Genomic DNA, 17,641 nt, shown 5'->3' on the forward strand with positions numbered 1-17,641 from the left:
TTCACCATACTTCATAGAGGTTCAGGAGAGGATTATATCATGAGACATGACATGAGTTTAGTCCATATCGTCTGCGCATTGGTTGTAGCAAAAACTGATGGATGTTAAATCTCCATCCATACAGTTTTTTGTTCTATTCCTACAACACATGGCAGGGTTGATTGCTATGGTCCCATATTGCACCCATGGAACCACCCCTTTGTGCGCCGGGGGGAATTGGTGGGCGCAACAACAGGGCACATCCCACTATCAGGACATGAGCATGGAACAGAAAACCCCTAATTTACAAGATAATAATTTTGATGGTAACAAATATTTGCAGAGGCAGCTGTATGAATATTGAGCACGGCACAGAGAAAGAGGACAAGTCATTTAAAGGACCTCAAACCACATCTGATCCCCAATATATGACACATTTTGCAGGGGGACACACAGAACTGTCAATGCAATTTCACCATATTCCATAGAAGTTCAAGAGAGGTTTATATCATGAAACATGACATGAGTTTGGTCCATATCATCTGTACATTGGTTGTAGTAAAAACTAATGAGTGTTGGATTTCCATCCATACAGCCTTTTGTTCTATCCCTACAATAAATGGTAGGGTTAATTGCTTTGGTCCCATATTGTACCTATGGATATTGTTAGTTAGATCCCAAACTATGTGACGACCGAAGAGGTGGCGAGTCAGAGAGGGGGGGCAGAGATACTTCAATTACATAGATCTCGTATCGAATCGCAGATCTCGTATCGAATCGCACAATCGACAAACAACCAAAATCTCCCAAATTAGGGGTCCCAGCCCCCTGAAGAAAAACCCTCCAGGAAGGGCTTAAAACTAATATTGTCATTGAGGCCCGGAGGTATAATATCCTTCAAGTTGTGAATCCACCTGGATTCTCTTTGAAGGAGTGTTTTATCCCAATCTCCTCCTCTGCTACTGGGGTGCACTCTATCCAAGATGACAAAATGGACTTGTGGGAAGATACCCCTGTGTGTGCCAAGAACATGTCTCCCCAACGGGAGATCAGGGTTGCACTGACGCATACAAGAAAGGTGTCTTTGTGCTCGTTTATGAAACTCGTTCTTAGTTTTTCCCACATAGAAGCACCCACAGGAGCAGAGGAGGAGATAGACCACCCCAATGGTCTTACAGTTTGCATAATGCAAAGGCCTGTAGGGTCGGCCATTGGGTAAGAGAATGTTAGTGTTGGTGGCAGATGTTGCAACCACCACATCTAAATATGCTTGGTCACTTACAAGGGTCACATCTAAATTTTCCCGTAAATTCACTGTTCACCAATCTATCCTTAAGTGAACGTGCCTTACGGTACGTAATGGCAGGTTTATCAGTCACAAAGGGATTTAGGTTGGGGTCACAAGTCAACAAATGCCAATATTTGTTCACAATGTTGTGAATTCGGTCGTGTTGTTTGGTATATTTGGTGATAATGCGCACTTGGTGTTGTGTTTTGTCCTCCCTTTGCGTCAAGTTCACCTCCTTGTTCTTAAATAGAAGTTCCTGTCGCTTACATGCTTTCGCCTTGCGGTTGGCTTTTTTTTAGACATTTCTGTGAGTATCCCCGTTTTGTTAACCTGGCTCTCAGTTTATCTGCCTCGGACTTGAAGGTGTGTTCCTCAGAGCAATTTCTGCGAAGTCGCAGATATTGTCCATATGGGATAGATTTCAAGAGCAGAGGTGGATGGGAACTGGTAGCGTATAGGAGTGTGTTTGCCACTGTCGGTTTCCTAAATATGGATGTTTTTATCTGTCCGCTTTGGTCCTTTGTTATGGTGATGTCCAAGAAGTCGATGGTGTTTAGATCGTAATTGAGAGTGAAGGTCAAATTGTATGAGTTTTTATTCATACAGTCAACACACTCGAGGAGCAATTCACGAGTGCCTGTCCAAATAATCAGCACGTCATCGATGTACCGATGCCATGCTAGTATGTATTGTGTGTATTTCAGGTGGAGTTCCTCTGAAAGAAAAAATCGTTCCCACTCCCCCCAGGTACAGGTTGGCGTACGATGGGGCACAGCAAGTCCCCATCGCAACGCCCTGTACCTGGAGGAAGTGGGAACCATCAAATGAGAATACATTTCACGATAAAATGTACTCCAAGGCTTGTGAAATAAAATTCAGTGTGGATGGTGAGTCTGAATTAGATTGGGTCAGGACACGTCCGATCGTTCGGATGCCCTGCTGGTGGGGGATGGAGCTGTATAGAGCCTCTACAACAATCGCCACCAGCAGGGCATCTGAAGGGATCGACATGCCTTCAAGTAATTGTAGCAGATGTATCGTGTCTTTATAAAAGGAGGGGAGGATCTGTACAAAAGGATAGAGTTTGCTATCAACGTACCTACTAAGGTTTTCTGCAATGCTGCCCCTGCCGGAAACAATTGGTCTGCCCAGCGGGTCAGTTTTGTTCTTGTGGATTTTTGGCAGGCTGTTGAAATTCGGAATTTTAGGGTACTTGATACGAAGATAATCCCAAGTGTTTTTGTCGATGCAGCCTGCCCAGTAGCCGCCATCGACAAGGGTGTAAAATTCTAAAAAAATACTTGTCGATTGTGGATCTAGATATTTTTTTATACTACTTGGGGTTGTCTAAGATTTTCCAACACATTTGACTATCGGCTGCTAAGCCACGTCACTGGACGGGCTCTGCTGGCCGTTATGATGTGCGTCGGCGTGCCCGGAGCGCACGCCACGGTGCATGTCCCTGGCGTGGGCGGCGCTGTGCGATCCGGACACCGGGGACCCCGATTGGTCCACAACATACCCAGGGGCGGATACCATCTGCGTTTCTGCGCATACGTCAGCGTCCTTTTATGGCGGACGCACTCATTCCCGAGTGCGCGCCGCCATTGAACACACCTCACCGGATACCCAGGTAAAGTGACAAGGCAGACAATTCCTTCTATTGCCCATAGCCCGGTCACAAGATACTTTCCTCTCTTACCTTTTTGGCTTTGATCCCTTTCTCCCTTGGACATGTCGGTACTACTAGGTACTTTCTTCACCTAAACGTCTATACTCAGCATTACTTGGGCTTTCTTATCTATGTCATTCTATTCCTTTTCTTTTGGTCCCTCCCTCTTTCTCCTTTCTACTTTTGGACCCCCTCTATTTTTCAAACTCACGGCGGATGGTGACTACCTTTCAGTCTTGGTGATACACACCTTTTCTGTCTGGAGGCCCTTTAGATCCCTGGTACCTTTTAATATTTATTCGTTTTTCGGTTGAGTGCATACCTAACTCACTCAGCATTGTTTCTTTGTCATGGACTTTCTCCACAGGGATTTTTCAACTCTAATACTCCTATAAGACATCAATTCATACCCTCCTGGATTATAACAGGGCGATACACATAATACAGTACGTATTCTTAAATTTGATAGTCATTCACTGTGGGGATATTTTGTCTTCCATATTTACCATACTTCTTCCCAGTACTAGTATACACTTTAATTTTTCTTTTATTTAGACGTCTTTTTCTTGGACTGATCTTTGGGATCCCTGTGGGAATTTTTGGCTGAGCGCGGCCATTCCTGCTGTGCAACGACATTATGCTGTTCTTACAGCTCTTTCTGTCCTTGGTTTCTTGCTTTTCCTTATCTCGCTGGAGTTTTACATACTCCCTTTCTTGGCAAAACGATATGTGACCTTGTCAGGAGCACAGCAGTCCTATTGGATGCAGGTTCATTCCTGCCTGTTTTTAATAGTTGTGGCCTTATTAGTCAAGCACTATCCCATGTGGTACGTATTTAGATACACACCCTTTGTATTGTGAACAAATATACTGAGGTTATAAGCCATGTTACAGTAAACACTTTGTATTTTTTGCTATACAACTCCTTATGTATATGTTGTTGATAATCCATTTTTTTCTGTTACTGACTATTACCTTTTGTACCCTTAGTCTGAGATTTGTCACTATTTGACCTTTGAAAAAGGCGATTGTCCGAAACGCGTCTGGTCGTCTTTGGGAGTCTCAGCTACCTTCGGTCCAAGTGACGTAGCACATGGCCACATGACATTTTAAAGTTTTGTTTGTAATTTGTTATTCTTTGAATTGAACTTTCATATACTTTTTTTGTATAATAATAATAAATCTATTGAAATATGCTTATTGCTCAAGGTCTGGTTATTGCCCATAAAGTCCCATACCCAAGGGGAATTTCTTCTTTTTCCAGTTCCATTACCCAGGGATGTTGGCAATACCCAGTCTAACCACTGGATCTGAATGCATTCTTTCCATGTAAGGAAAAGGGAAGCTGTCTCTAGAACCCCTTTTCCTCATGGGATAGTGGCAGGGATAAAGTATTTTCAAGGCTCCTGTTGATCAGGTCACAGGGTGAGGAGAGTGATGTTGCTGTTTTTGGGGAAAAGGTCAGCTGACCTTTTCCTTGGGGTCAGACGGCCTCCTTTTCCTGCTCAAAACTAGCCTGGTCTTTGTGGAGATTAGTGTAGATGACCTTTATTTGAGGTCAAGTTCCCCCTTCCTGCTCAAAACTCCTGCCTAAATGTCAGCCAGTTCATGCCAGAATCCCTAGTCAGGGCTGTTTAAGGGGGACCCTCTGCAGCTCGGGCTCAGTCGCCTTAGAAACGGAGCTGTGTTGTTCCCCTCCCTCCCTCCCTTGTGTTTGTCGTGGCCAGTTGTTATTATTTGTTAGGGTCACCTTTGTGTAATGCAAAGGGGGACTTATTTGTTTAATGTTTCGATTTGATGATTGCGGTGTTATCATTTATCGTTGGATAATATTATTTGAGTTAATTCTGTTTATTTTACAACCTGGGTCGTAGTGGCTAGGTTGGTTGCGTGTTTTTGTATGAATAACTTATGAAATCAATTGTTTATTTGTTTGGTTTAAATAATAAAAACAAATAATAAACGGCCGCGGCCTTAATTTTTATTCCAACCCAATATCGTGTTGTGTTTTATTATTTATTCCGTTTAGTTATCAGCTCAATAGTTTAAGTTTTAGGTATAAGATTCCTGTCTGCTGTCCCATATGTTGATACCTTCAGCAAATCACACAAGCAGTGCACTTTGAGCGGGGTGTGGAAGCGTGTTTTTCCTGCACCTGGTGTGAACTAGCCCTAACCGATTTAGAACATAAAGGACTTTGGCTTTAACAGTACAGGTACACTAACAATATGGGGGAAAAAAACATGTTCTAATGTAATCAGTTTAAAAAACGTCAGTCAAAATAACCTACCCTGTATTGTAATTATATCTAATTGCTTTTCTTTCTGTAATCTGATGTCTTTCAAGTTGCTGATTGCTCAACAGTACAAATGTTCTGTTCTTTCAATCTATGCATGCTGTACTAATATTTTTAGCTATTAGCAACTCCTCAAATTTACACTTGATATTTGCAAGTATTCTACAAAAGGGAGTTTTGCCTGAAGACTTTTTTAGTTTTGTTCTCTGGAGCTCCAATCATTTATCTGGCTTAAGAATGTAAGTGCTGGTATATAGTAAGTCCCATTTGGAAAGGATTTCACCTGAATTCATATTGTGCCTAAACTCACCAAAAACTGTAAAATACATATAAAGACAGAACTGGCTTTTGCTGAAAGAGTCTAACCCTTTCTCACTTTGTCCAAAACTAAAAACATTTTGCTGACATTTGTCTATAACAGTGGTAATGTATAGTATATGCTTCTACCTTTTAAAATGCACGGAGTTGTAACAGTTCTACCTTTTAAAAAAGCACGGCATGGTAATAGTTCTACTATTACCACTCGTGTGTTTTAAAGGTGTAATACATCATGAAGTTTGTGTGGTAGGATTTGCAAATTTGAGTCAGGCATTTATATAACCTATTTCAATACACTGGATTCTCCAATGATAACTATACAGTAACAGTAAGTTAAAAATATTTCCATTCAATTTAATCCGCTATACAATGCTGTAATCTTCCTTAACATATAACAGATTCTCTTCATTTCCCATTTATCTGTTGTCTTTTGTAGGAGCTAAAAGGTCAGTCTGAAGTGACCCTGAGAATTGTGCACTGTCCGCCAGTTGTCACTGCCATCATACATAGGCCAAATGCTTCCTACCAACTGGGCTTCTGTGTGGAAGATGGAGTGGTAAATGTGATGTAGCTCTTTACTTTATGTACATCTGTGGAATTCCTATCATTATATATTTACAGTGTTTTTCTATACAGATTTGCAGCCTTGTCCGTGGAGGAATTGCTGAAAAAGGAGGAATCAGAGTTGGACATCGAATCATTGAAATAAATGGACAAAGCGTTGTGGCCACATCACATGATAAAATTATCCGAACCCTGCTGGATGCCACAGGGGAGGTAATGTTTAGATATAGGATTGTATCTAGGGTTATAATAATTTACCTGCATATTAACCACTTCAGCCGTTATGATATTCCTGTACATCGCCAGGTGGAAGGGGTTAAACCAGGATGATGCCTACAGCTACAAGCATCATCACATCATCGCGGTATTTTCAGTTTTTTTCCTCTCCGGGTGGCGATTGGGCTTTATTGTAAAAGCGACCCTAGATTGATCCTTTTAGCTGCTGGATTGCATTTGCAGGCAGTGAAGGGACCCCCCTTTCCCACCCAGAACTGAAGCGGACGGTTCCACCGGCTGACCATATTGATGACCGAAATCTCCCCGATCATCTCTGTGGTCTAAGAACCTGTAGAGTATTTCATCACTTCCACTATCACCGATGGGGAAACTGGCTTAGGAAAGCATTGGCTCATAGTAGGAATAGACCGATTATCGGCAATGCGAATATATCGGTGGCCGATATGCACTTTCCCCGATATATCGGTATCGGCCCTGGAACTGGCCGATATTGCCGATATTTTTGTGACGTCATTCTACCTTCTTAGGCCGCCTCCCTTGCCTTGGACAGTGTCGTCTTGAGTCGGGACTAGTCTCGCGGGAGTGTATCACAGCCATACACCCACCCACAGCAGCCCGGTGCCAGCCAGCCACCCACATCTACAGGCCCTGTACCAGCCAGGCACAGGCACTGTACCAGCGAGCCAGCCACCCACAGGCCCTGTACCAGCCAGCCACCCTCCCACAAGCCCTGTACCAGCCAGCCACCCACAGCCCCTGTGCCAGCCAGCCACCCACCACAGGGTGCCAGACAGCCACCCACCCACAGACAGGGTGCCAGACAGCCAGCCACCCACAGACAGGGTGCCAGACAGCCACCCACAGGCCCTGTACCAGCCAGCCACCCACAGGGGTGCCAGCTAGTCACCCACCACAGGGTGCCAGCTAGTCACCCACCACAGGGTGCCAGCTAGTCACCCACCACAGGGTGCCAGCTAGTCACCCACCACAGGGTGCCAGCCAGCCATCCACCACAGGGTGCCAGCCAGCCAGCCATCCACCACAGGGTACCAGCCAGCCATCCACCACACAGTGCCAGCCATCCAACCACCCACCACAGGGTGCCAGCCAGCCACCCACCACATGGTGCCAGCAAGCCAGCCATTAAGCATTAAACAAAAATTAACATGTTCAGTACCAGATTTGTGTCAAAAATTGTCTTTAATTTTCAGAACTTTAAATGTACAAAATATCGGCCAATACCGATATGTTGTGACCAAAATATCGGTATTGGCACTGAAAAAAACATATTGGTCTATCCCTAGATCATAGTGATCTTGGTTTGATCTGATCCTTTAAAAGGCAGAAAAGAGTGCCTGTCACTGCCCATACTATCAAAAGGGATGTTGTTTATCCATTGTGATAGCAATAAAGTAGATGAAAAACCCCAAAAATTTGAGACCGTGTAGATAAAAAAAAAAATGGTGACGGTTTAAAAAAAAAACCTCCCCCCCTACCGCGGAAAGGCGAACGCACGCATATGTGAACAGCGATCACAGCCACACATGGGAGGTATTACGGCAAATGCGAGAGCAATATTTCTAGCACCAGACCTCCTGTGTAAATCTAAATTGGTAAACTGTAAAGGCTTTTAAAATGTCGCCTATTGATAATTTAATGTACTGTAGTTTGCCGCTTTTCCATCGGTGTGCATAATTTTAAAGCGTGACATGTTTGGTATCTATTTACTCAGCATACCACCCTCTTTTTTATATATATATATATATATATATATATATTACCAAAAATTGGATTTGTGTGCACTAAAATGTGTTGTGTATTTTTCCCCAAAAATTTGCATTTGAAATGTCTCTGCACAAATACTGTGTGGCATAACAGACAGAACCCCCCCAGAGAATAAAATGGTGGGTTTTGCAAAGTAATTTTCTAGCAAAATGATTGTGCTGCCTCTTGAAACTCCTCCTCTGAGCCTCTGTAGTTCAGAACACAGGCTCTGTGATGTGTGACATGGCAGTGCATAGTAACTGCAAGACTCTTCAGATTAATAGGAGTAGGATTAAAATAATTAAAATCCAATGTGGAAATTAATGATTTTAAATTGTTACCATCAGCCTTAATTTTTTACTTTTATATGGTATAGTAGTTTTCAGCCAAATGCATATTCTTCCTAAAAATTTCAAGATGCCTCTTACATACATTAGATGACTAGAAGTGATATAAATATTTGTAAATCTTTAACAATAGGTGTCTTTCAACAGGTCCACATCAAAACCATGCCAGCCTCCACCTACAGACTGCTGACTGGACAGGAGACCCCAACTTATCTCTGAAGAATATCTGAAGGACAGCCTACAAACGGGCCTGATGTTTAAGATCCAGCAATAATTGTCTTCCCTTGTCTGTGATGTAAAATAAGGATCGATTATTTAAGTTTGAGGCTTGACTGCAGTTTAAAGTAAAATTGTAGTTTGGCTGAAACAAAATCCCTTCTGTGTCAGTAAATGCAATGCAAGGAATTAAGCAATCTTTATTGTAAATCTTTGCAGATCTAGGTTTTGTAAATGATGAGGCTATTGTTGTAATCTTGTTTATAATAAAAAAAAAAAAATATGCACAACCACCATAACTGGAATTTACTAAGCGAAAATGGACTCTACCAGAAAGTATTGAATCAAGCATATCAGAGGGCCCTGTGGCACGCCTGTAGGCCTCTCCAGGTGCATGCAAAGAGAGTTTACCTTCACGTTATAATTTTTCTCACAGACAGGCGCACTTTGATTTTTTTTTTTTTATGGTGTGATATTCTGGCTGTTTCGAATGAAATTGAAATTCTAAGGACTAGTCGTTCTTAGCAAACCATATTGACTAGTACATGTAATACTTAAAACACCGGAATTCACGGAATACATTAAAGATTATTTTTGTGGTTTAATGTATTTTCTACAAGCAAAAAAAAAATCAGAAAATGTTTTTAAATTCTATTTCATTCCTTGGGGCTACATTGTGGACATGACTTGGTGTAATATCATAATAGGAATACTAGTCCCCTAGCAAATATCTGTATACCTATGATATTCAGCATTCCAGAGTGCAAGGTGGATTAAGCGTGTGCATCTGCTTTTTATGCACAGCTGAGTTTTGATGACATAAGATTGGGCTCAGGATGGAGAATTTAATTTAGATACGTAAACTATAGAACAAGAGAAGGAGGATGTGTTTCCTTTTGTGCAGGTTTGCAATCTTGCACCCAACCCCCTTGCAGCCTGTGGAGCCCTTTGAAAGCTATTCTCCCACTTGCCATTGGCACGTTCACCTTTTTTTCAGCTTTCAGCGCTGTCGCACTTTGACATTTGCATGATCATGCTGATGGGCACTGTTGGGGCTGCACTGATAATCAGGGCTTTAATGATTATTGTAAATGTCCCCTGTGGGGATTGTCACTTACCGGCTCTCCTCTCATGTGCTATCAGCATGAGAAGAGGAATGCCTATAATTGTAAAATCCTGTTTACACTGTGATTAGCTGTGATTGCACACAGCTGGACACATGGTAAAGAGCCACTATGATTGGCTCTTTACCCGAATCTGTGATCAGCTGTATCCAAAGGACACATCGATCACAGATCCCTGCCGATGCGCGTGATCACGGGAGGACGTCAATAGACGCCCTCCCAGAAATGTACGACTGTGCTGTAGCTATTATTTGGCTATAGCACTGGCGTGAAGAGGGTAAGAAGAAGGTAGTGTGATTCTGCTATGTCCCCTGGTCCATGCGTGAATGCAGTGGATAAAATGTCAGTGGCAGTAGTCAGGAGAAGGTAGTGTGATGCTGCTATGTTCCCTGGCCATGAGTGCATGCAATGGATAAATTGTCAGTGGCAGTAGTCAGGAGAGCTCTATTCCATATACTGACTGAAAGAAGCAATGGGAAGGAAGGGGTAACTGACGACATGCATGTAAGACTTTACCCCCACTATGTCATCATTGCTCAGACTCCACATTGGAAGGCTAAATTGCAAGTAAAACATGGCAGGGAGAGTATTAATGGGTAGAAAAGAAATGTCAGGCTGACATCCCCGGCCTTTAACCCGGATGTTTACCTTCTTCAAAGACAGGAAGTCTCCTAGGCAGACCCGAGTGTGAAGTCACTTCTTGTGTGCACTGGGGAAGACATACATTGCAGACACCGGAAGTTCGGCACACATCAGGATACTTAAGGGCGGATGATGGCGGTGCTGGCTTACTCCTATTTCCGTTGACGACTGTTTAGTGGAAACGCGTCACAGAGGAGCGCCGCATCGTCATCGCAAGTTGCCGAGGACCGCACTGCAGACGGCCACGGCCTCTCCAATATCGGTATCGGTTTCCTGTGTCCATTAGTTAACATCTAACTGTAAGTGCACTGGATACTTTTGTTTTAATAAATTGTCAAAGGTACTGCGCTATGGTCTGATTCTGTTTCTGTGAGATACACGTGGAAGCCCTCACCTGTGCGGAGAGTAACACCCAGAACAAGAGTGGACCGGGATTTGGTTGAGACACCGAAAGATCAGTGAGACAGTCGCCTTTTGGTTTGAGCGATCCGGTAAGAGGCCACACTTACTATCTGATTATTTCACGGTGACCTCCCTGAATTCCCAAGACACTACTGGGCTGATTATCCGTCCTTAACCTCTTTTCTCTATGGTAAGGGGCTAATCCCCACAAAGGTGGTGGAACCCATCTGCACCCCACGGATCTAGAGGAACCCACAGAGTGGATTTTACTTTAGCCTGTGAGGGGACGATTGGGACTTTATGCACTTTTATATGTATATGGACTATACACTGAGGTGGCAACCATTGAAATATTGGACACTTTTTCTTTGAATTACTTGTGCACTTTGTTGGTTTATGTTGGTATCACATTATCCATTTATCATCACCTATTCACCATAACACACCCAAGTATATGCACCAGGGTGTATAGTATTTACTGTACACCCGTTCAAGTGCACATCAATTTTGGAAACACATCACAGGTATATGGGGGACACTCATTATAGTGTCACACCTTTTCCTGATTTGTGACACCAGTGAATTTTAGCGCACCTGATTTCTTTTCTACACATTTTTATCACCATTTGGTTCGAAGGTTGCAGCTATTCACACTACTGATCCTGCGCACTTATTTAATTTTATACACAGAGTATTAAAGGACACATTCAGTATATCCACCTGCTACAGTACCTCACAACAAAAGCAAGGGCTTTGGGAAGAAGGACTTTACTGCCGCAGCTTTGGCCCTGCTACACTCCAGATAGAGCACTGTTTTGACCTTTAGACAGACAGGGTGCCACCACAGAATTTGCTGTTGCAGAAAACATAAGTATACTGAATGAGCTAGGAAAAATCTGCTTTCTCTTACGTCCTCTGACAGTCGCCGCCACCTCTATGTCATCACTGTTGGGTATTGACTTCCGCTCCTCAGGAGTAGCTAGGCATAAAGACTTAGTCAAAAGAACAAAGGCATTTGCATATACACACCCATGGGGAGTGTCCCATCTTGTCAATACCCCCCCTGCAGTGACCACTCCCAACTCAGTTTCATTCTGCCTAGCCTCAGGAGTAGTTAGGCTTCCCTGTGCTGGGGCTACAGTCTCAGCCTATCTAATCTTTTTTTATTTGATATTCTTTTGAAAATGTCAGTTTTTTCTTACTTTACTAGCTGTTGATTTTGTCAGCTTTAGTTTTAGTGGATTCTTTGGATGAAGATGGATTCATGCGGTGCTGGGATTCGGACTGACTGCCCTGGTTCTCCAGGGCAGAGGGTCAGATGGACCCCCAGCCCGCCATCGAGCGTTCAGCCGTGGTTCGTCCTGGCACTATGAACGACCCATCCCTGCTCGCAGCAGAGATGCAGCCGTGAGGTGGCTACCTCACAGGACACATCTGCGATGCTGCAGTGTCAGGTCCCTGGCTAACGGCACTCCCTGTCAGATGAGGACAGCGGCTTTCCGTTCATAGAGGCACCCCATGCCATCTGGTACAGGTAAGTACTTCTGTGTGGGGCCTCTGTCTGGGGTGGCAGTCCTGTGTTGCTGTGTGTCCCCCATGTCTGTGCCTGTGTGACTCCCTCATGTGGTCCCTGCGGGGATCGCTTGTGCATGCGCTGCGGTGCTGTATGTTTTAGGGGGTCCCCTTCCCTGTGTCACTTCGGTGCTTGTTGGGGGTGCAGCGGGGTAAATCCGCGTGGTCTGCCATTTTTAGTATGGGCAGGCATGTTTGGCTTCTCTTTGGGCAATATTACATGCTGTTTTGGCGCCATCCGCTGCCATTTTGCGGTAGCAGAATGATCGTTCCGACCGCATGTCCGGCGGCCATTTTGGCGGAGCCTTCCATGCAATCCTATGGGGCAGCCATTTTCCTTGAGTCATGCAGCCTATAAGTTCAGCCTACTCTAGCAGCACTTCCTTTTCCTCTGAAGCAGGACATCGGTGGCAGGCAACGCTCTGCGGGGCCTGCAGGTCATCTCTCTCAATATCTTTCTGTATTGTCGCTTCTGGCTCAGTTTTTTCTTCTCCTGTTTGGGGGTCTTTGTCACTGTAGCTGTAGCGGTGGGCTGTGCACTCCGCAGCGATCTTAAAGGGGCAGTACAAACTTTGCTGTCCTGAGAAGCCATTGCTCAAGGTGACAAATTCCCCCCAGCTTTGGTGGGGGTCCCCAGTTCTCCTGTTGCCCCTCTGAGACCTGATTTGGCCGCTGTAGTGGCGACCTTGGTGTCAAATATGGAAATGCTGATGGCTGAACGTGCTGCTAAAAAGAGGCCCAGATTGTCTCTCTCCTCTGATTCAGATGGTGATAGGGCTGCTGCTGCTGCGAGCGTGCCCTTTCCAGGGTCTCGCTCGTCCTTGGACCCGCTGGGGTCTGAGGGGGAGGCAGAGGTGGAAGGGGTTGATACCTCCTCCCCGGGATCGCCTGAAGAGTGGGCGACCATGGATGAATTAATTGTTTCTCTTAAGGAAACACTACATTTGGAGGATGAGCCCAGTCCTCCGGGCGTTGTGTCCTCATTTGGGACGCACAGGACCCGCAAGTCGGCGCAGGTTTTTCCCTGCCCGGCTGAGTTTCATTACACTGTTAATGAAATGTGGCGCACGTTAAAACGTCCATTCCTGGTGCCTAGTCGGTTCAAATTCCTTCACAGTAGCGGTGGAGCATTCCCAATTTGTGGCGTCTTTCAGACTCGCTTCGGCTCCCAGAGTCTTCGCCAAAGTTTTGGCTCCTGTCCTAGCTTTAATGTGTTTTAAGGGAATTGCCGTCCTCGGTTATCGGGACGAACCCCTGTTGGGGTCCAGCTCAGCTGCAGCCCTGTCGCAGGATCTGTCGGTGACGATCCAGACACTTTGGGAGTTTGGATAGGCCATAAGCTTCCAAAAATCGACACTGACACCGTCAGTGTGTATTCAGTATCTGGGTATGGTCTTGGACTCTGCCCAGGCATGAGTTTTTCTCCCGGAGGACTAACTTCAGACTCTACTGGACAAGATCTAGTCCCTTAGGGACGAGGATCTCTCTTCCCTGTGGACCTGTATGCGGTCTCTGGGTCTGATGGTGTCGGCTTTCGAAGCCGTCCCGTTTGCTCAATTTCACACCTGATCCCTGCAAGCGGGGATCCTGGCCAGGTGGGACAGATCTTCTCAGTCTAGTCAGGAGATTTTCTCTGCGTCATCAAGTGAGATTGCACCTCTTGTGATGGCTACAATCGCCAGCCTTGTATCAGGGCTGGTCATTCCGACCTCTGTCATAGACAGTGATCACCACGGATGCCAGCTTTTGGGCTGGGGTGGAGTACTGGGCAAGATGTCTGCCCCTGGTCGATGGTCCATGGAGGAGGCCTTCCGATAAACCGGTTGGAACTTCGAGGATTACGCTTTGCCTATTCCGGTGGACATCCCAACTTCGGGGCTGTCCGGTCCGAGTACTCACGGACAATGCCACGACAGAGGTTTACGTCAATCACCAAGGGGGCACCAGAAGTGCCCGGGCGACTATAGAGGTGATGGAGATCCTGAATTGGGCCGAAATGCATGTCCTGGCTATTTTCAGCCGCTCATATTCCAGGTGTGGAGAATTGGCAGGTGGACTCTCTGAGCCGCCAGACCCTGGACCAGGGGGTTTGGTCCCTACCTCCAGAGGTGTTTCAATTCCTGTGTGCCTGGTGGGAGTCTCCGGGCGTGGATCTGTTTGTGTCCCGGCTGAACAAAAGACTAAGCAGGTTTGTGTTCAGAACGCGCGATCCTCTGGCGGATGCAGCAGACGCGTTGATGATTCCCTGGCATCAGTATCGACTGATGTATGCCTTTTTTCCGATTCTACAGTTATCCAGATTCCTTCGCAGAGAGCGTCGGAACAAATTCCGGTGGTTCTGGTGGCCCCAAAATGGCCACGCCGGTTGTGGTACGCAGATGTCGTACAAATGGCAATCGAACCTCCTTGGCGGCTACCATTGAGAGACGTTCTTCTGTCTCAAGGGCCGATCTTCCAGCCTGCTTTACAGTCGCTGGCTTTATCGGCGTGGCTGTCTAAAGCCAAGTTTTAGGGGATAGGGGTCTTCCGAATTCGGTCATCCCTACATTGTTGAAGGCTCGGAAGGCTGTTTCCAGGAAGATTTATTATCGCACCTGAAACGCCTATTTTACTTGGTGTGAATCGTGGGGTTTACACCCTCATTCCTTCTCGGTAGCGAAGGTTTTGACCTTCCTACAGGAAGGGGTTGATCAGCGTTTAGCACTGACCACGATTTAGGGCCAGTTGTTGGCTTTGGCTGTCCTTTTTCAGCGCCCCTTGGCGAACAATCCTTTGATTCGTTCCTCGTTCAGGGGGTGCGTCATCAGAGATATTCCTCTGCCTGTTTTATCCCAGAAGGTTGCCGCCTTAGTGGCTTTCACATCTGTTCGCAGAGTGTCTGAAATTGCAGCCTTGTCTTGCCGTTCACCTTACTTGGTGCTCCATAGGGACAAGGTAGTCTTGCGACTAAATCAGTTGTTTTTTTGACCAAGGTGGTCTTTTTCTTCCACCTTTAATGAGGTTATTGTGTTGCCTTCGCTCTGTGCAAAGTTTAAGCGTCCTAAAGAAGTGGTCTTACCTTCTTTAGATGTGGTACAGACTATTAGGATTTCCCTATCTGCCAAGGAGTCTGTTAGGAAATCTGATTCCTTATTTGTTCTTCCTGGGGGACCTTGGAAGGGCTTAGCTGCGTCTGCAGCAACCATTTTAAAATGGATTAGACAGACTGTGGTTAAGGCCTAATTTGTTAAGGGTCAGGTTCCTCCTTTCCCTGTAAAGGCTCATTCCACTCGAGCCATTAGTGCCTCTTGGGTTTTTCGCCATCAGACTTCTGTGGCTCAGGTGTGTAAGGCGGCGACTTGGTCGCCTGTGCACACCTTTCCATAATTCAACAATATTGAGGTTTTTGGCATCCTCGGATGTTTCTTTTGGCAGCAAAGGTTTTGAGTGCGGCAGTTGTTTGAAGAGTCTTGTCTCTTCTTTGGTTTTCCTTGTCCTGGTTTTTTCCAGTTCCTTTAGGGCAATGTTTTGCCTAGGGTGGCCTTTGTTACCTCTTTGATGGTTGCTTTGTTTCCCCACCCCTCACACCTTTGTACTGCTTTGGGACATCCCAATCGTGATGGATTTGAAATGGGGCGGCGACTGTCAGAGGACGTAAGAGAAAATAGAATTTTTGTAAAGTCTTACCGTAAAATTATTTTCTCTGAGTCCTCTGACAGTCCCCGCCCCTCTGGTGTCTATTTTTATAGATGTGGGGTTGTGTTTGCCTGGCGGTACTGCTTGCTACAAGAACTGGTAAGATACAGGAAGTAGCTGAGGGATAATGCCTGAGAGACAGCCCCCTAGAGGTGTGTCTGGTTAAAAAAAAAAAAAAACCTGTGTTATTAACTGTTTAATAACTGCCTAGCTTACTCCTGGAAGTGCAGTCATTACCCAATCATAATGGATTTGAAAAGGGGCGGCGACTGTCAGAGTACTCGGAGAAAAGAATTTTACGGTAAGACTTTACAAAAATTCTATTTTCCCCCACAAATAGAGCTTTCTTTAGATAGTATTTGATCACCACTGCGTTTTTTATTTTTTGCGCTATAACCAAAAAAAGACCGTCCATTTTGAAGAAAAAAAATTATTTACTTTTTGCTATAATACATATCCAATAAGAAAAATAAAAAATCTTAATTTTTTGATAAATTTAGACCAATATACATTCTTCTACATGTTTTCAGTAAAAAAAAAAAAAATTTGGATTCAGCGTATATTGATTTGTTTGTGCAAAAGTTATAGCGTATACAAACTAAAGCCTCGTACACACGATCAGATTATCGAATGATCTGTCGACTGTTTTTTGTTTCATGCTAGTCTCATAGCCTCGAAAGTGAAGAGGTTACTTTTATATGAAAATTCCCGTACGATAGAATTCTACTTCAGAAGTGATGTCATGTGTTGAATTGTTTTGTATGTGTTCTTTCGTTTCTGAGCATGCTTAGTCTTGCTCTTAAGATTTTTTTCAGACGAAAACTGTACTAATTAAGCGAAAATCAGACGTTGTGTTGACGTACGATAAAAATTTTATAGCCTGCACATCCAGTTTTTGTCATCCGAAAATCCGTAATCGGCTGTCGAGAGCACTATACTTACAATCCGAAAATCGTTTGTCGGATGAGATTTCCCTTCCGATTTTCTTATTGTGTGTACGGGCCTTTAAGGATATATACTTGAATTCTTTTTTTACTTATTTTACTAGTAATGGCAGTGATCAGCGGGATTGCGATATTGCAGCAGACATTCGGACACTGACACTTTTTGGGATTCAGTGCTAAAAATATGTATCGTTACTTTACTAATGACACTGGTACTTAAGGGGTTAAATGTGTGCCTAGCCAGTGTTTTGATGTACTGTGTTAGGTGCTTTTACTAGATAGAATAATGGATTTTATTCCTTGCTTTGCTAGGAAAGAAAATCTATTACTTCCCTGTTGGCAGGACAGGCCTCTGCCTTGTTTACATAGGCAGAACTCTGTCCTGTGTAAATTCATGACGATCACTGGGTGCCGGCTGTAATCCATTGGCCAAAACCCGTGATTGACATCTGCTGTGTTTAATCACTGCACATCCCGGTCGCCGGTGGTGTGTGCCCCTACGTGGAAGTGTCAGATCACTTGCTAGGTACATGATCTGGCACAGCTGAGCTGCCTTGCCTCTGTATATCTGTGTTCTATAGTTGGCAAGCTGTTAATTAGG

The 17,641-nt window shown here is 44.7% G+C and overlaps 1 protein-coding gene across 8 annotated transcripts in view; it reads left to right on the forward strand.

Annotated features, from left to right (window-relative positions):
- Positions 1 to 8,971, forward strand: part of APBA3 (amyloid beta precursor protein binding family A member 3) — a gene marked incomplete at its 5' end in the record, with an annotated part of 179,559 nt that extends 170,588 nt beyond the window's left edge. For all 8 annotated transcript variants that reach the window (XM_082243765.1, XM_082243771.1, XM_082243767.1 and 5 more), the window contains 3 exons: positions 5,990 to 6,109; positions 6,190 to 6,330; positions 8,613 to 8,971. In XM_082243765.1, coding sequence (XP_082099891.1) covers positions 5,990 to 6,109; positions 6,190 to 6,330; positions 8,613 to 8,684 — 333 coding nt within the window. In that variant the 3' untranslated portion in view covers positions 8,685 to 8,971. The remainder of the gene's footprint in view (positions 1 to 5,989; positions 6,110 to 6,189; positions 6,331 to 8,612) is intronic.
- Between the last annotated feature and the right edge of the window lie 8,670 nt (positions 8,972 to 17,641).

The sequence above is a fragment of the Pelophylax lessonae genome, assembly GCF_965119305.1.
Source record: "Pelophylax lessonae genome assembly, chromosome: 1".
NCBI classification, from domain to species: Eukaryota; Metazoa; Chordata; class Amphibia; order Anura; family Ranidae; genus Pelophylax; species Pelophylax lessonae.